The sequence below is a fragment of the Hoplias malabaricus genome, chromosome 7 (assembly GCF_029633855.1).
Source record: "Hoplias malabaricus isolate fHopMal1 chromosome 7, fHopMal1.hap1, whole genome shotgun sequence".
NCBI lineage: Eukaryota > Metazoa > Chordata > Actinopteri > Characiformes > Erythrinidae > Hoplias > Hoplias malabaricus.
Genome location: NC_089806.1, coordinates 15,458,650 through 15,478,391, shown reverse-complemented (window position 1 = coordinate 15,478,391; position 19,742 = coordinate 15,458,650). Strand labels below are relative to the sequence as shown.

At 40.9% G+C, this 19,742-nt stretch overlaps 1 protein-coding gene across 5 annotated transcripts in view; it reads right to left on the bottom strand.

The window, feature by feature from the left end:
- myt1la (myelin transcription factor 1-like, a) overlaps positions 1 to 19,742 on the bottom strand; it is a 77,540-nt gene that overhangs the window by 34,227 nt on the left and 23,571 nt on the right. For all 5 annotated transcript variants that reach the window (XM_066676104.1, XM_066676108.1, XM_066676106.1 and 2 more), the window contains 2 exons: positions 19,005 to 19,067; positions 1,000 to 1,481 (listed from right to left, as the gene is read on the bottom strand). In XM_066676104.1, coding sequence (XP_066532201.1) covers positions 1,000 to 1,481; positions 19,005 to 19,067 — 545 coding nt within the window. The remainder of the gene's footprint in view (positions 1 to 999; positions 1,482 to 19,004; positions 19,068 to 19,742) is intronic.

Sequence of the window (19,742 nt, the reverse complement as noted above, 5' to 3'; positions counted from 1 at the left end):
GAAACCAGAGCACCCGGAGGAAACCCATGCAGACACGGGAAGAACACACCAAACTCCTCACAGACAGTCACTCAGAGCGGGACTCGAACCCACAACCTCCAGGTCCCTGGAGCTGTGTGACTGCGACACTACCTGCTGCACCACCGTGCCGCCCACTGTTTTAATTTTTAATTTTTATTTTATTTATTTATTATTTAGACGCAAATGATCTAAATGGAAGCTGACATCCTGCCCTCATTACAAATAATGTGCTGAAGGGGTATGAACTGGATTTCATTCACATGTTAGGGTCAAATTAAATGGGAATTCCGCTTCAATAATGCTGCATATGTTTGAAGTTTTGAGGTTTGAGGTAAAATACTCTGTTCTAGAGGAACTCATGGAGTCAGGCGTTCACTGTGGTGGTGATAGGAACCAGACCTCTGAAGAGTTTAATGCCTCTAAAATCTACATCAAAGAAAGATGTTATTCCGAAGTTATATATGCGCTGTCTGATGTCTGAGATATAGTTTGAAGATGGTTTTGAGATGAGAATTTTATTAAAAATGTTTTTTTTAAATAGGTTAATTTAAGATTGATAGATTACACATTTTACTCATAGATACTCAACAGACACACGTGGGGTGCCAGGTCACTTTTAAAAATAATAAAAAAAAACATATATTTGTGCTGTAAACATCATAACCCCTGGTTCCTATAAGCACAATTTTTAATATCTCTACATCATAGTTGTACTAAAACTTTAGTCTTAAATTATAGACGACACTGTACTGTACGTACTATTTTTAAACACTTCTTTTTGAAAGTGTAATTCAGTGGATACTCCCTTAAAAAGGAAAAAAAAAACCCATAATGTAAAAATCTAACAACAGTCAACACTGGTAACTAGAGCTATTTAGAAACATGCAAAGCGAAGTGCATAGTGAAATCTGCCAGTAGAGAATGTGAAATATGAGCCAATGACTTCCCTTACACAGAATGACAGAGAGTAGGTCTCACCTCGCTGATGAGTCTGATCTTCATACTCCTCCTCTTCCTCATGCTCATCCTCGTCTTCTTCTTCTTCTTGTTCTTCCTCCTCGTCTTGTTCATCGTCTCCGTCCTGCTCCGCGGCTTCTTCATCCTCCTCCACCTCCTCGTCCATCTGTTCGACCTCTTCCCCGTCCTCTCTCTCTACCTCCCCTTCCTCCTCCTCTTCCTCCTCCTCTTCCTCTTCTACGGGCTCTTCGTTGTCCTCTGAGCACTCTTCATCTTCCTCCTCGTCTCCTTCCTCCCCTCCTTCCTCTTCCTCTTCCTCCACGTCCTCTTCCAGGTCTTCGTGCTCTCTCTCGTCCCCCTCGTCCATAACGTCCTCATCGTAGCCCTCATACATGGCCTCCTGTCCCTCAGCCAGGGCTAGGAATGGCCTGCGTTTGGTGGCTGGCTCCTGGGGAGGTTTCTCTTGGCTCTTCCTCTTCTTGGCCAAAGGGCACCCATAGACACTGTAAGGAAGCAGGCAAGAGTATTTTATTTCTACTATTGTGTTATTGTTAAAAACAGCTTTGAATGCAATAGAAAGCAACCCATGCCTTAAAGTTAAATGGCTGTGGAGCGTCTGTGTCAGAGCGAAGCCCTCAGAGACGGAGAAATATTAGAATTGTTTAAAGACATAGCGCAGCATAAATAACCACTGGCACTTTTTATTCATGAAAACGCAGGCGCCGCTTGAACTCCGTTCCCCCTAGACAGCACTTTCGCGAATCCGCCCAGCCCCGTTTTTCCAACTCAACCTCCAGTATGTAGAAAGCAAAGCTCATTCAAACAGCCCTCAATTACACAAATCCCTTAATAATCATTAGCTGTTGAGAAATTCCACTTTAATTGCTCCAAAACAGCATGCACAATTATGCACGGTTTAAATGTGGAATTCAGAAAATCAATTACTCTATTTCCATATGAAAGGGCTCATTTGTGGCTTGTCAAGTGGGGTGAAGGTTGCTGCTCCCTCGGTGGAGAATGAACCCCTGGCTAAGACACTGGCTGGGCAGGATTCAAAGGCCAAGTGCACATTTCCCCTTTTGAACCAAAAAATCTGTATTTCCAGCCACAGGCAGGAACCAGCACCCTGCCTTCTCTTTCATTCCTGTCCACAGTCTCACTGTGTGCACTGAATCCTGTGTAGAAGACAGTCAAAGCTATTTAAAGTAAAGAGGTGGGCATTAGGACTTGTTGCTATGGCAGTTAGCTTCTACCTGAAGATAATTTGTACGCATTGTAATGTACAAGATGACCATATTCACCCAGACACGACTTCTACTGCCCGCTTCAGTTCTATTTTAAAACAGCTCTTGTTGATTTGGCTTTGGCGTTATCCCCAGGAGAATCATGGATGCCACATGAAAAGCTGTACCTTAACTATATTAGCACTAGTCAAGTTTGTTAGATCACCCTGTGAACGACTGGTGCCCCCTATAGAGTGTGTTCCTGCCTTGCGCCCAGTGATTCCGGGTAGGCTCCGGACCCACCTCGACCCTGAACTGGATAAACGGTTACAGACAATGAATGAATGAATGAAGTTTGTTAGATCAGTCCTTAGAGGGGCAGACTCACTGGGACCTGATATATTTCCCTTTTCAAAGCTGTTTATAAGTAATACATGTTGCAACAAAGTCAATTACAAAAGGGTTTTCCATGTGATTGTTTTATAATTTTATAAATGGGCTTCACGGTGGTGCAGCAGGTAGTGTCGCAGTCACACAGCTCAAGGGACCTGGAGGTTGTGGGTTCGAGTCTCGCTCCGGGTGACTGTCTGTGAGGAGTTGGTGTGTTCTCCCTGTGTCTGCGTGGGTTTCCTCCGGGTGCTCCGGTTTCCTCCCTCAGTCCAAAAACACACGTTGGTAGGTGGATTGGTGACTCAACAGTGTCTGTAGGTGTGAATGTATGTGTTGCCCTGTGAAGGACTGGTGCCCCCTCCAAGGTGTATTCCTGCCTTGTGTCCAATGATTGAGGGTAGGCTCCGGACCCACTGTGACCCTGAACTGGATAAGTAGTTACAAATAATGAATGGATGAACTAATTTTATAACGGGCTGATATGGGTCTAACCGTGTTGTTTTATCTCACAGAGACATTTTCAACCATATGTGTATCCTTCTACTGACCCTTGGGTACTAAATAACAGCAACAGTAACTTTACTCTAAGCTGTTGGCTCTTCTTTACTTGACAGTAAATATTTCAATATTAATAACATGCATATATTGTTGTTTGATGTAAAAAAAAAAACTTTTTTGTTTGTTTGTAATGCACTCACTCAATCACTCACTAAAATTTCACCAAAAGCTCCACAAGGGGCGCTGTTCAGTACAATATGTCCTGGTTTAATTTACAAAACTGTTGTTCAAAAACAATAAAGTTGCCAGTAGCATGTGTTATCAAAATATATCCCAATAACAGCAGTAGCACTCGCATTGTGTTGCTTAATAAAATATAATAATCTCAAAAGCAAATAAATATTCTCTATAGAGATCCAAGATCGGTGGAAAATATTTATTAACATATGCCTCCCTTGAGTGCTGCTCCACTGCTAATTTTGGTGTTTTCCTGTTTTAAGCCCTAATCTCCTTAGTAAGCCCTTCCTGAGGTTAAAACGAACATGTTAGAGCACAGAATCCATTAAAATGGGTACTACAAAACTAGTCCAGGATCAGGATCCGACACCTCTGTAAAACAAATGTCCAGTTTTAGCATAAAGACCTCCACTGCCTTTTTCTCCATGTGAGCACCTCACATGCTTGGATAGGAGTCATCAGGCTGTGAAATGGCCCAGATTCATTCCACAAAGAAGCCAACTCTAATGTGCGCAAATCAGGACCACCAGCAATATTCCTCCCTAGCAGTATAATGGACTGAGCATTCACTAAATTGTATCGCTCATGAATAATGCAGAACAATTCGACTACAGCATGCATACCCAGTATATAATTTTAACAGTGGCACCAAACAGAACTGACAGCTTTCCACTGAAATCCCTGGCCACATGGGGATCTGATGCTGTTTAAGCAGAATATTGTTTATACAAACTATGTTCAAAAGTTTGTAGAAACCACAGCTTTTATAATCAAAATTGACAAGCACAAAATAAAATGGGAGCAGCTGCACATGATTCAAAGGTCACCATGCACAATGCCAAGGGTAAAGCAGAGGAACTGTGGCCCCTGGAGTGACAGAGGTTCAGCGTTGAGGCATTTGTGAACAAAAATTAATCATCCCAAACATTGGGACCTGAATGCTGTCAAATCTATACAGAAATGTCTGAACATCCGGTGTAAAAAGCAGAGATTGTTACTTCAGTTAAAAGCAACGTTTAGGATTTAAATAAAAAAAATAACTTTTTGTGTGTCGCTACAAGGAACAGTATTTGGAGGCTTGGATGGCAGAGAGACTTCAGAACTTTGAAAAGCATGCACAGAGATACGTATGTTGCTCTACTCCTGCTCCATAAGTGTAATATTAATTTATTTTTTGTTGTTTCAGATTAGGCGGCACGGTGACGCAGCAGGTAGTGTCTCAGTCACACAGCTCCAGCGATCTGGAGGTTGTGGGTTCGATTCCTGTTCCGGGTGACTGTCTGTGAGGAGTTTGGTGTGTTGTCCACGTGGCTTTCCTCCGGGTGCTCCGGTTTCCTCCCACAGTCCAAAAACACACGTTGGTAGATTGATTGGCGACTCGAAAGTGTCCGTAGGTGTGAATGTGTGTGTGTGTCTGTGTTGCCCTGTGAAGGACTGGCGCCCCCTCCAGGGTGTATTCCTGCCTTGCGTCCACTGATTCCAGGTAGGCTCTGGACCCACCGCGACCCTGAACTGGATAAGCGTTTACAGATAATGAATGAATGAATGTTTTAGATTATTTAAGATGGAAATGACTAAATCCGGGAGATCACTTACAGCATGGAAGTAAACACAGACTGAAAGTGCTACAAACCTAAACAGTACAGAGTGTCAACAATGAAAACAGTGAATAAAAATTTACAAACAACACTTGTTTTTCCCCTTGAACATACCATACCACCTTAAATAAAACTTCTCAATGTAAACAAATGAGAGAACAGAATTTCCTCAGAATCATCAATGTTGCTCTTAACTGGTGTCAAAATAACAACCATGATTTAAGAAAAAAGAAACAAATTTGGATGAGCATGTGTCCCCTACTTTTTGATCACATAGTGAATATGAATATGAAGTGTATGACTTATATTTACTAAACATACCCTGGATACTTTCATTATTTTTATTTGTACTTCACCATGTGCAAGTGCCTGCTGCCCTTTTTGCTGTGTGAATATTTCATGGTGAATGGACCTGCTTCAAATGGTCCAAAATTGCTAGAATGAATGTACATTAGAAACATTTTCTCGTAATGTTTCCCATTTTAAAGAGTGACAATATCCTGTTAAAGCACACTTGGCCTCTGTAAGTCTGTGCCATCCTTCAAAAAGCCTCCAATTGCCTCAGAGAGCATGCTTCAAATTTCTCAGTTTAGTGTGTGTGCTGTGCCGCCTCGTCTACGTATGCCACACGAGCAGAACATATGAGCTCCGGTGTTTGGTGGCAGGGAGCCAGCAGTGTGTGTGTGTCTGTGTGTGTATTTGAGTGTGTGACTGTGTGTGTGTGCATGCATGTGTGTGTGGGAGAGAGAGAGAGAGAGAGCTCGTGAGCCACTCACTATGACCTTGGACACCTTCGCGTTTCCCACTGGCAGGCCACGCCAATTAAAATTCCACAGGTAATTAAACCACATTTGAATGAGAGAGCAGTGCAAGCAGGGTTTGAGTGGAACTGCTGTAATTACGCAGAGAGAGAGAGAGAGAGAGAGAGAGAGAGAGAGAGAGAGAGAGAGAGAGAGAGAGAGAGAGAGAAGAGAAAGACTGACTCTGTGAATGTTGCAGAAAGAAATAATGACTTCAGCCACAGACAGCTCCTTGCGGACAAATGCTCTGATGAACACTAATAATGGCATGAAAAAAAGAAAAAAAAAACAGCGAAAATTGGCTGAAGCCACTTCAGTTCTATTTGGTCATTTCCAAAGCGACTGAAATAATAAGAGTGTTTATTAGCTGTATTAGAAAAATAATACTATTCATTATACCACGGGAAATCTATTTTTATTAAACAATCCTTCTCTCCTTGTATTGTTTTAGTTTTTAAGTGTATTTGTGCTTGGGTAATTTTCAATGTAGCAATGTCTGCATGTGAGGTGTCTTTAAATTCTATTGTTCATAGACTGTAAAACTGATCCACACAAAACTAAACCATTTTGTTCATTAGTATGCATTTTTTATTTCTTTAGTGACTCCATATAGAGACATTTCTCGTTTCTGTTGGCAGATAGACAAGGAAACAAGCAAAATGACCTGCACTGTGGTCATGAACCAAGCAAATTGCAAACACAATAAAACATTTTCACTGATGGTCTAAAGTCTATAGTCATAATATACTCCTACATCCCTAAAATGGATTTAATATTTTTTCCCTTGCCAAGTCATCAGTTTTTTTGCATTTCCAGCAACTTAATAGGCTTATTACACTCAACAAATCCACAAAGAAAGTACTTTTAATGTTTCTGCAATGTTCAGAAACAAATGAGTAAAGCTGAGAAAAATGGAGATTTATTGTCTGCTTCATGTGAAAAAAGCCCAGACAAAGCTAGCACAAATATCGCCTTCCCTTTAGTTCTTTTAACTTTAATTGGTCTGAATGCCATGGGCCTTTTTTTTTTCTCAGGCACTGGCCTGTTGTTACTGCAATGTATGAGTCTCATTGCTGAGCTCTGCCTCACACACACACACACACACACACACATCCCACAGCCCTGGAGCTCCACAGAGCTGGAGGCCCGCTGCTGCCTCAGCCGGAGCGAGTTGCCATAGGAGCGAGCACATAGCCTTAGTGTTTCTATACACTGCAGCATCCACAGGCATGTGAGGCAAGGCACCGTCGCCATGGTGATCTCCCCCTCCAGAGCAGGGATTCGAGCAGACAGACAGAGACGGCGAGTGAGAGAAAAGGGAGTGTGTGCGGGCGAGAGAGAGAGAGAGAGAGAGAGAGAGAGAGAGGGAGAGAGAGAGCAGTGATTGGAAGTCTGACAGGCCCCCTCCTCCCTCCTCATTCTCCTGCTCCAGCAGCAGAACAAAAGAGGCGCCGGTGCCGAGCTTTCTGGAGGCTTCTGTCTGTCTCTGAGGCTCGACCACACTCACTATCTCTCCGTCTCTGTGGGCAATACGGCCTCTTGTTTACACAGCTGAATTTCAGAGTTTGGCTCAATACATTTTACATTTGGAAAATGTATATAAATGTACTCCTCTTGCCTTATATCTTTAACCCCAATGACGAGTGCCAATCAACGACTGGGAGGGGTATAAAAGCCCCCCAGGGTTTGTCTCTGGTGCAGTGAATCTATTTGTATCTATTCACATTGCCCATCAGCTCCACTGACCATACAGGGGCACTTTGTTGTTCTACATTTAGAGACTCTAGTCCACCTGTTTCTCTGCATACTTTTTTTTAACTCTTTATTTTACCCTGCTCTTCAATGGTCAGGACGCCCACAAGACCGCCAGAGCAGGTATGATTTGGGTGTTGTATCATTATCAGCACTACAGTGACACTGATGAGGTGTTGTGTTAGTGTGTGTTGCACTGGTATGAGTGGATCAGACACAGCAGTGCTGTTGGAGTTTTTAACTTACCTCATTGGTCCACCTTGTAGAAGTGAAGTCAGAGACAGTAGCTCATCTGTTGCTGCACAGTTTGTGTTGGTCGTCCTCTAGTCCTTCATTAGTGGGGACATGACGCTGTTTTTTGTTGATGGACTATTCTTGGTCCAGTAGGGACACCAAAGTGTTTAGAAGCTCGAGCAGCCCTGCTGTGTCTGATCCACTAATACCAGTGCAACACACGCTAACACCAGGTCAGTGACACTGCAGCACTGAGAATGATCCACTACCCAAATCATACCTGCTGTGTGGTGGTCCTACTATTGGGAGTCTAACTAAACATGCAGGATAACAATAAATAAAAAAAATAATTGTAGAACAACAAAGTGTTCCTGTGTGGACAGTGGAGCTGATAACAGGGACAATGAGTGTAGAAACAAGGAGGTAGTTTTACTGTTATGGCTGATTGGTGTAGATCTTGCCATAGAAGTAAACTGCTGTGCTAGCTCTAAATCATCATCATTGGTTTTCTTTATTTAGGCTTCTTCTAGGTCTGGGGTAAAAAAGGCTTATAGTAAATTAACATTAGGGTCGGCAGTTGTGACATATACATTCCATCTACCCTCCTGAAGCTTATCTCCAGATGCTGACAGATGTTCTTCTCTGTGTGGCTTCTCTGAAACCCTGCTTTTCTGTGTACATTAGGATCTAGAAATCTTATATAGAATCAGCACATAAACACTGGGCATATCACTCAGTTTTTAATCTTAAAGCTCGTTATAAAATAGTGTCAATTAATTCGGAGTAAACAGATAAATAATGGTGTGTTCTTTAAAAAAATAGTGTCTAGTCCCTGGTGTAGGTTGTAATTATTTTCATATGATGCATATTCATAAACTTTCTTAATTATTGTTAAGGTTTTGAGATACACTAAATATATAGCTGTATATAAATATAGCTTTTATTCATTCATTCATCTTCTATTACTCCTTTGTCTGCTTAAGGGTCTCTGTGGATACGGAGCCTACACAGAATCATTGGACGCAAGGCAGGAACACACCCTGGACAGGTCACACACATACACACATTCTCACACACTCCCAGCTATGGGCAATTTCACACAGCCAGTCCACCTACCAACATGTGTTTCTGGATTGTAGGATGAAACTGGAACTCCCAGAGGGAAACCACACAGATACAGGGAGAACACACCAAACCCCCTCACACTGTAATTCCGTAGGCTTTAGAGAACACAATGAGAATGTGGTAAAGTCTTGGCGTGAGGCTTGGCAAAAGCTTTGGCAGAGTAGTGGCCTAGACTGCATCTGATCCCACACACACTCACACATACAGCACATGTATACGGCATGTAAACTATTCAAACGCATGAGACATCTGGCTAAGCCTTTCAGCTGAATAAACGGTTCGGGCAAATTACATAGCAGGCAGATAACAAACAAACCCTCCGCATGTATGGCAAAGACAGTTTAGAGCAACTTGACAAGCAGGAAAGTCAACAGACCGCACAATCTCCATCTTCAAGACCCAGAGAGAAAGAGAGAGAAAGAGGAGGGAGGAAGATGGAGAGAGGAAAAGATGGCATATGCCTCCCACACAGTCCAGAGCCCATCTGCTGGCGTGCTGTTGGTTAGTAACTAACAAGCGCATGAACATGATTTCTCTCCTGCTACATGGAAAGGTGTAAATTAGCACTTGATGCTGTAAACGAAATGTCTATATCTATATCTGTCCATCAGTCAGGGGCTTTATTCATTTTTATGAAAAATCTCAGCCTCCTGTTTGTCCAATGTCTGTTTGTTGCACTAATTATTTTTGAGCTCTGAAGCAAATGAATTTTTTAAGGTCCAAAGCTTAAACCGTTATATGCAAAAGCCTTCAGTCTGAGCTGTATCCTTCTGTGCAGTGTAACATACATAAATATCATAGAAAAACAAAATTTTCTCACTTTTTAGAAGCAAATTCCCCACATTACGTTTTAAAATGTGACCTTCAGTATGCAGTCAGTGCAGTTTATACACAGAAACTAAGCTGAAAAAATTCTGTTGGAAATCCTTTGTGTTTCTTATATCACAAAAGCCAACACGTTTCCATAAATCCAACTAACAAGCCGAAAGCTATTTTGCCCTGTCCCTTCATGCTAAAGTTACAAGGAGTGTGTGAATATGGACAGATCTGTGTATACCAGCATTAAAGGCACTAGCAAAGGAAAAGTTCAAATAGACAAAAATCACTGAGGTTGTAGTAAACAAACTAGTGTCACACTGGTTCACAGTTTAAACAAAAATAAAATCCATGAAAAATGACCTCTTTTAAAAGCTCTTTGAGCTGAATTTCTCCTATAGTGGGGCCTTGGTTTGTCTTGGGTGTTCCTACAAAAACGCTCCAATCTCAGTCCCTGCCTTTCTTCTGTGTTCTGAAGAAGGGGAAAAACAAGACAGACATGCAGAAGAAAGAGGCAGGCGTAAAAGCCAGCCGTCTGTAGATAGCTCGAAAAAGGAGAGGGCAGACTGGTGTGGAAGGAGAGAGAAAGAGAGAGAGAGAGAGAGAGAGAGAGAGAGAGAGAGAGAGAGAGAGAGAGAGAGAGAGAGAGGATGTAACACTCACTGGCCCTCGCCACCAGTTTTTGGCTCAGTGCCCATCCTTTTAGTGAGTGCTACCTGTCAGGTCCTGAATTATACAGCTCTGGGCTCCAGCATGTGAGTCATCCATCAGAGAGAGAGAGAGAGAGAGAGAGAGAGAGAGAGAGAGAGAGAGAGAGGTGGGGGGACAGAGAGAGAAAACAGGAGGGGAGGGACGAGAGTGAGAACGAAAGGGGTGGTAGAAGGATGAGGAAAGAGTAAAGAGGGGAAAGATAATGAGCAGGGATGAGAGTAGGGAGAGGAAAAAAGGAATCAAGAAAAAGCTGTGGGAGAGTGATAGAGACAGAGAAGGGAAGGGTAAGACAGAATGAGAGAGAGAGAGCGAGAGTTGCTCTTGTTTAATCTCAGCATTACTTAGAAAAGTTACATTAAAACAGTTCAACCACAGAAAGCTAAAACCTCTTTAGTAAACCTAATACAAAACAGAGAGTTGAAGAAATCGTAGGAAAAATAAAATGGTACAGTTTTCTGCTTTTCCAAAATAACCTCTGTCAGCCAAGACAAGATTGCTGTCTAACATTTGCTTCTATGATTTGCACTGTAGCTATGATACTAATGCAAAAGCAAGCTTCTTACATAAGTCATCACATACTTCCCTAAAACCATGTTGAGTTTGTAATAAATTTCATACATGCAAATATACACATGCGGATTCAGAGGAACCTATGCCACACAGTCAAAATTATAAAAGCATATATATATATATACTAGCAACAGTAATAAGATGGCGTATCTCACACTGTACTGCAGAAACATAAGTTGTTGTGTAATTTTACTAAAGTGTAAGTTGTAGAATAAATGGTGGATAGCAACATTACCAGTCACACCTGTTGAAAGGTGTACATATTGGGTACATGGCTAATGCTGCCTGAAAGCTGTGTTGGGAATATCATAATTATGAGATGAGTACACATGAATGCCACCACAGTGTTGTATTTAGGGGGAAATTAAATACACTTTTTCAGTGTATCTTGATTTTGTAACCTGAGGGCATGCCAAAACACAAGGGAAAAACTGGTTTGAGATGGATTTATAGGCAGGACACCTGTTGATCCACTTTTTTCATTGTGTCCATTATTCCAAAACCAAAAGTCACTTGAATGCATATACTGTCATAACTACAACCTCTGAACTTGTAAAGTGGAACTTCCATAGAGGACCTGAAACCAGCATGAGTTAATTAACTAGCAACTCTGGCTAGTTAACAGCCTTAGCTACCTTGATTTAGCATTGCTGCGTGCTAGCTATTGATCTGGTATGGAAAAAACAATTAAGTTAAAAACTCATATAACAGGTTCATGGCCAGTAGCTGACTAGCAAGTCTAGCTAACAGAGCCTAAACTTGTTGCTTTAGCATCATTTCTGCGGGACTGCCTGCCAGGCTGGCCTAAAAGAGGCATATGTGCTTACTGACTGACTGACTGACACCTAATGTTGAAAAGCTCATCCCGAGTAGGAACTGTTAATTCAGCTGAATTTCACAGTGAGAACGGAGAAAGGTGGTGCCACTACACCATCTGTTGTTATTTCAGCCGTATTTCACCTTCCAGTTTGTGAACTATATTTGGAACCGTTCGACAGTGACCAGAGGTCCTCTTTTCCCTGGATTAGTACTCTTTTTGGGACCTAAAAAATGCATTTAAGTGTTCAAGGGGTCAGAGTGTTGAGAGGTGAATTGGGACACACTCGCGCCGCTTCAGCGCTGTAGGTCCTCCATCCACCGCGGTGCAGCTCAGTGTTTTACTGGAGCCTCAAACAGAAATGTGTTGTTTGTTGTTGAGGTAATATTTGTCATAGTTTCTTCTTTATGTTTGGAGAATGTTTCTGTGACTCAGCCTTTTCTTTTCTACTATATTTATATTTAACAGAAAGTCATCTTGTCTGTCCCTATAACGACACAAATACACGGACACATCTAACCGTTACTGACTTTCTGAAGAGTAAATTATATCTGCACTAGCTTTTGGTTTAACTTCACACGAAAACGGTCCAAATCTCCGGATTATTAAAGCCAGAACACCAGAGCGAGGTGTTACTCAAAATAAACGAGGCTGTGGATTAGTTTTATCAGTCAGACCCTGATGTCCGGCTAAGACCCTGATGTCCGGCTAAACTAGGCTTGCTGTGTTTCTCTTTGCTCTTGTTTACTAGCTAGCATGGCTAACACTAAAAACATAAGGAATTATCCCCTCTCCCTGTCTGTCTTACACATATCTTTCTTTTGCTATCTTTTTATCCTTCTCTCTGGTCTCTCTCTCCTTACTTGTCTCAAGCTACCTCTCTTACACTCTTTCTTTTATCTTTCTCTTCAACCCATTCGTCCTAATTTATCTTTTCTTTCATTCCGACTGTGCTTCCATTTCTCCGTTTCTTTCTGTTGCAGTATTCAACCTTTCTGTTATCATCTTCTGTTTTCTCTATTTGGCTTGGGCTTTCTTTATTGTTATTGCCTTTAACTCCATGCACCCTATAACTTCCTCCCTCTCTTCTTACTTGTCACTTTCTTCTTTTCCCTCACCTTTTCTTTGTGTAGCTCTTGCCCTCACATATGTTTTCCCCTCCCTTTGTCACTTTCCATCTCTCTCTCTCTCTCTCTCTCTCTCTCTCTCTCTCTCTCATGCTCTATTTGTCTGTCTCAGTGAACATCTTGTTACTACAGATGTTCTTCACCCCCCCGCCCACTTGTACATCAGTGAGCTTGAACTTCGTGCCTGGACTCAGATTCTGTCTTTAAGGCAGACGCCCTCAGATATGTGTGTGTGGCGTTCAACAAGGCCACAATGTCTGGCACTGAGAGGCTATTAGAATGAATAATGCAGACACCTTCCTTTAGACATTAGTCCTCCACCAGAGGGGAGAGAACCTTTGCCTTGGTCTAACCCCATGTGCACACAGCCAGAGCCAGAAACAGCAATTGCTTTGTCATCATGGCTTTGTAATGGCTCCTGGGCTGCAGCAGATGCAGTGTATTCCTCACAGCTGATAGATACAGTGTCCTCATTACAGTCACTCTCCACCACTGCACTCTGGACTGCTCTTAGCCTCATTCACTTCACTCCCATTGGTGGAGAGTTCACCACGTACACAGATCCATTTTGTCTCAACATCGTAGACAAATATTAAATATTTTTATCATGATTGAACAGAGAAAGAACTATTAATTCACACTAAACACACCAATAGAAATGGTCTGGTAAAATCTTTTTAACTTTCGGTAGCTATTTGCTTCCAAATCTGTTAAAATTAGAAGTTACAAAAGTACTTATTTATACATTTGTTATTGATATATACTTTATACTTTATACAAATGTTTTGTTAGATTTTGTAATGTTTTATGAAAAGTCATATTTTCTGTAACCCGGACCTGCAGGTCCACTGTTTGTATTACCACAGGAACTCATTTGAATCTTGAGATGTTTTGTTTTGTAGCACTTTTTTTGGTCTGTGTTTAGTGTGTTTTTTTGGTCTGTGGTCTTTCATGTAGTTAGCAGTCTCTCGAATTTGGCATCAGTTCCACCATAAGTAATAAATACAGCAAACATATTACCCACCTATAAAGCAGTAATAGAGCTATATCCTTATCTTTTTATGTGCTTTTCCACATTTTGAAGTCTCTCTCAGATGTTTTTCTACCGTGAGGAGAGAGAGAGAGACCCTAGCATATTGGAGTTTTTTTTTTTTTTTTACTGTTTACTGACACTAGGGTTTCATAAACACAGCTTTCCTGTGTGCAGACAGACCGGAGAGCTAGCAGATGGTGAGGAATCATCCTCTTTATTTTTGAAAAAATATTTTTTGATTAAAATCCTGAACATCCCTCTAAATGTTTATTTTAAAATATAATGTTTGGAGGTGATCCATTTTATTCTCAGAGCAGTTATATTTTCTGGCCTGGATTCACTTCTTTTATAAACTATTTTTTGTTATTTTTTGTACATTATTAACTTGTATAACAGTAGTAATTAATTAAAATTCATTATGGTCCAGTTAAAGTACATTTTCCAAAGCCAAGATCCGGAACCTAATGTATAACTTGCATTATGATCAGTGAAACATCCTGTACAATAAAACAGCCTAATAGTTATAGAATCATTTTATGTAGTTAATAACTGAATGTCAAATCAAATTACACGTTCCATTATATTTCAACAAAATCTTTTAACGTTTATGAATAAATATTCTAAATAAAATGTTCTTTTCACATTTCAAGTTACATTTACAAATAAAACATTCATTCATTATCTGTAAGCGCTTATCCAATTCAGGGTCGCGATGGGTCCAGAGCCTACCCGGAGTCATTGGGCGCAAGGCGGGAATACACCCTGGAGGGGGCACCAGTCCTTCACAGGGCAACACGGACACACACACACACATTCACAACTATGGTCACTTTTGAGTCGCCAATCCACCTGCAACGTGTGTTTTTGGACTGTGGGAGGAAACCGGAGCACCCGGAGGAAATCCACGCGGACACGGGGGAGAACACACCAACTCCTCACAGACAGTCACCTGGAGCAGGAATCGAACCCACAACCTCCATGTCCCTGGAGCTGTGTGACTGCGACACTACCTGCTGCGCCACCGTGCTGCCCACAAATAAAACAATGATTTTGAAAATAAAAATGCTTATTTTAATTAAAGTCCCTAGTGACTTTTGTAGTTGCAGTTAACTTTATTGCTTTTCTATAACCAGCACTCATTGCTGAAGGGCGGGACCTTATCTGTTAACAGCTATCTGATTGGCACTCATTAATATAAGACAGGACTTTATCCATAAACAGAATCAATGTTCAGCATTATGAGAATTTCAAACAGTTATTATTTTTTATGTTTCCGGTTTTACCTCACACAACAGCCATCCCAAATGTGTCCCAAAAGAGTTTTTATCACGTACTTTGGGCTATTTTGGCCCCAGGTCAGTGGTGTCTGCAGCTCTTTATATTTCATCAGTTAAAGGTCCAGGATAGGACAGCAACTGGGTCCAGACCTGGACTGCGGTCCGCCTATTTATGACCCCTGTTATACGGGCATAGGTAGATTTAGTGTTTTAAAATTTAAACTAGTTCTAATTGTATTTCAATTCCATTCTTGATGAGCACTGGAAAATAATTTTATTTATTTATTTATATATAAAACTGATTCCCAGCTTTAGAAGCTTATAGATGTACGCACACTCCACACACACACGCACACACACATACACACACACTGCTGCTCAGTGACAATAACATACACACACATTCTCTTTTTTGAGTGAGAGGCTTGTTTTAGGTGTCATTTGTCTGTACCTGAGATACAATTCTCACCAGCAGTTCACAGGTTTCTGTTCTGATGTTAGGATGGGACCAAAAACACGTCCATCAATCTTTCGTCTTTTCTTCTCTCATTTCTTTTCTCACAGGGTGTAATAAACTCAAGTGAGGAGAGTTAAGAACACTGTAAACATCCCTGACTGGAAGCCAGATGCACTGGCAACAGTTGTAAAGCCAGGAGTGTATCAGTATGAGCATTCACTGGACATTACGTTAAAAAAACGATGCTTAATTTGATTTATTTTTCTGCTTTACACAGTAAAACTTAAAAAAACATTTCTGTAGATGGAAAACATTCATTCATTTATTCATTATCTGTAACCACTTATCCAGTTCAGGGTTGCGGTGGGTCCAGAGCCTACCTAGAATCATTAGGCGCAAGGTGGCAACACACCCTGGAGGGGGCGCTAGTCCTTCACAGGGAGACACACCTACGGACACTTTTGAGTCGCCAATCCACCTACCAACGTGTGTTTTTGGACCATGGGAGGAAACCCACGCGGACACAGAGAGAACACACCAGACAGTCACCCCGAGGTTCCTGGAGCTGTGTGACTGCGACACTACCTGCTGCTCCACCGTGCCGCCCTGGATGGAAAACAGATACCTATTTTTACTACAGACTGTATTTTATGATGTTAAAATTTTGCCGCATTCTTCCCACTCTTTTTACACTCTTTCCTTAGAGAAACATACCATTGCTGAGCAAGGAAATCATTCTCAAAAATAGTAAATTTATAGACACGAAAAATACTTCTGTGCTTTCAATGGAAGTAAATGTAAAAAGTAATTCTTTTCATTTCTTTCCACACAATGTGAAGGACACTTGCTGTGTTCAAATGATGTAGTAAAACTATCAATCGCCTAAAATGTTTTTCATTGAAAAGTGACAGTACACTGAACCCCCTTTAGGGCTTTAGAGCAGGAGTTCCCAATTGAGGGCCACAGAGTAGCATTAGAGGGGCACCGAAAAATCAATTAAGTTTGTCAGTTTACTTAAACTACCTCCGCCATGTCTGTAATATGGCAATTGTTTAAAACAATGGTGGATATTATTAAAACAATGTTAAAGTTCCAGTTTACTGAGATATTTTGTATATCCCAGATTTGAGAAATCTGGAAACCCAAAATGGCTGTTTTATGACACTGCTCCAAAAAGCCCTTTTTAGCACCTTTATTAATGTTTAATGTTAGTTTGAGCATTAGCCTACATTAAACAGCCTCTTTACTGGTTAAGATTATCCCTTTACTACAAAGCTTGTAGGAGCCTGTGCCCCGGTGAGGAAAGAAATTACAAACTGTCTAAAGGTGTTCCAGTACCTAATTCTCCTCGTCTAGTATTGTTGTTCCTGTGTTCAGGCCTCATTGTAAAGGACAAAAAGCAAGCAACAAAAGAAAAACAAGCAGCTTGGATGGAAACAAGCAAGCACACTCCTGCAAGAGCTCTCCTTCAGCTGATTAGCATATTAATGATGCCAGACTCACACACGTTCCTGAAACATGCTAATAAGAGGCACACACGAGCACCGGAGCGTAGCGGCTAGCCAGACAATGCCGGCTTATTGTGCTCTAACATCGCCTTTATTTATCTACAGCTTCCGTTTCTCAGAGAGAGACAAGGTTGTGTTGCTTCATGAAGGGCCTGCTTTATGTAAGAGGAACGCGGCAGGCTAACAGGCTAATTGGATCGCAGATTTCAGTGTCTGCTTAAGAGCTGAGTCAATGAGGCCCATGCTAGCGTGTACAGGAAGCCAATCAGGCACAAGTCACATCACCTCTATGTGCAGTTTGTCTGTCCTTGTAGGGATCTCATATTCTTTAAAAAACAAACAAAAAAACATTGGGGTAAAATGGCTCTTGTCTCAAATCTAAACTTCCCAAACTCAGCACCATTAAGGTGTTGTTATAGGATTAATGTTTTCCTCCAAGCATGTTTAGGGCTCTAATATAATGGCATTAGCTACAATTAAAAAGATGACATGGCTTAAAGGAACAGGTTGGAAATAATGCTAGATATTAATGATTGGATGTTTTAGCCAGTGGGTGGAATTAGAAAGGTTTTCAAACTGTACCATTAGGATTCTCCTTCAAGCGTGTTGAGATGTCCAGGGATGTTGTATTGTCAGCAGTTTAAAAAAAACTATCATGTGATGCCAAAGTGGAATGATGGAGGAGACATGGCATAAACACGAGTGGGCGGAGCCTAAACGAGTAAACAGTGAATGTATGCCTGGATTAATTAGTGCTATTTCAACAGCTATGAGTGAGAAATATATAGTATAGAAATTGATATAGAAATTGTAATGTGGCAGCAGGCTTGTGTTTTTCTTCGGTGATAACTGCAACTTTTAAGAGTTAAGACATATCATCAGCATAGAACTACAACACCGAAATCAATGCTTTATTGAACAGATCACTGGGTTTGCTTTCATGTGGATGAAAACGAAGTTCTAGAAGCACATATGTTTAGACATGTGTCGAAGACTGCTTTAATTACAGTAGTAGTTGTGCTCTTAGTCAAAGAGTTCACTGAAGTCCACAGCATCTTTAAAAGATGTACATACTTTAAAAGACCAAGTAACTCCTCAACAGCTACTCAATATCCCTGCAGGCTGTTCTTTGTTGCAGTTTTACTCAATTAGGATAGTGTTTGACTGTGTTGTGTTGAGGCTAGAGTCATGTCTGTCTTATTTTCCTGTGTGTCTGCAGTCCATCACACTGTATTTGCGCTGTTGCGGACTGTTATGGAAAGGTGAAAACAGAGAGCTGTTGTCTCTGAAAGACGTGGGTGGTAGGTTTGCCAAAGAATATTGGCCCAGGGTTAATAAAATTCAACAGAGTCAGAGTCATGGCCTTTTTGCCCCCGAAATAGCTATTGTAAACAAGTGTTGAAGTGAGTATAGTATTCTATAATAAACTACTCTACACAACAGGGAAATTACATTTGCCATTTTTATAAATTCCTCCACAAATTCTGAATGAGAAACATTCCGCCCTGGAAGGATTTCCCAGATACATTGTTGTTACTTTTGTACATTATTACCTCTATTGTATGTTGCAAAAATGCTGACTATGGGAACACACCATTTCTGATTCAGCACATTCCTGTACTGATATACTTTTTAAAAGTATTACATGTTGTAAAGCAAGTAATAAAATGTGGCGGATGGAATCTATGAAGTTTGAGGGGTTGAATTTCTCTAAGTGTGAGTTAGACTCTATCTGCACTATGCTGCTGTCACGTTCACCCACTCCAAACATGGAGTCAGAAACCATGAATCAGATCTTGAATCAGTTGTTTTTGACTGTTTCATTTGGAAATTTGGGATATTATTATCCTTACCTTCTGTGCCTGGCGTATTTGCCCCTCACATGCCCACTCCCGTCACACCCTGGTGTAGGGCAGCTGTAGATGAGAGGAGGAACACATTAGCCCAAAGGCCTAGCACAAACACACACACACACACACACACTCATTTATGAATTTCACTGTTAAATCAGAACAACCTTTAAATAAAAGTTATTCATTTTGAAAAATATATTTTTAAGGCATAGTTTAACATAAAGGCTACTTAATGATGGCTTAATATTATGTGAAAATGTCACAATGAATGGACGAACACAAATGGTCCAAAATTACTCAGTAATAAATTCTAGCTACAAAAACATATAAGAAAAGTTAAATGTTATTCTTTTTTTTGAAAGTTGACATTTTGCAGTTTGTGTGTCAATGATGACAACCTAACAACACTAATTCTGACCTCTGTAATGCAAAATGCATAAACTACATAAGATATAAATAAGGACACAGTGTCTGTGAAAGGAAGCACAATCATAATCCCTTGTGGATCAGTCCAGTTCCAGGAAGTGCTTCACATCTAAAAACAAAACCTGTAGCTTAGTGTATAGTGTCAGGACCATTTTACTGTTTCTGTTATTGTAGGCTTGCCCCGTTTCTACTCTGATGATGCTATGAAGTCAGGACTTTTTGGTTCTGAAAATGTAGCGAACAAACAAACACACCTACAGGCGGCACTTGAGCCACGGCACATCAGCTTTCATTGGAGATTTACAGATCTTA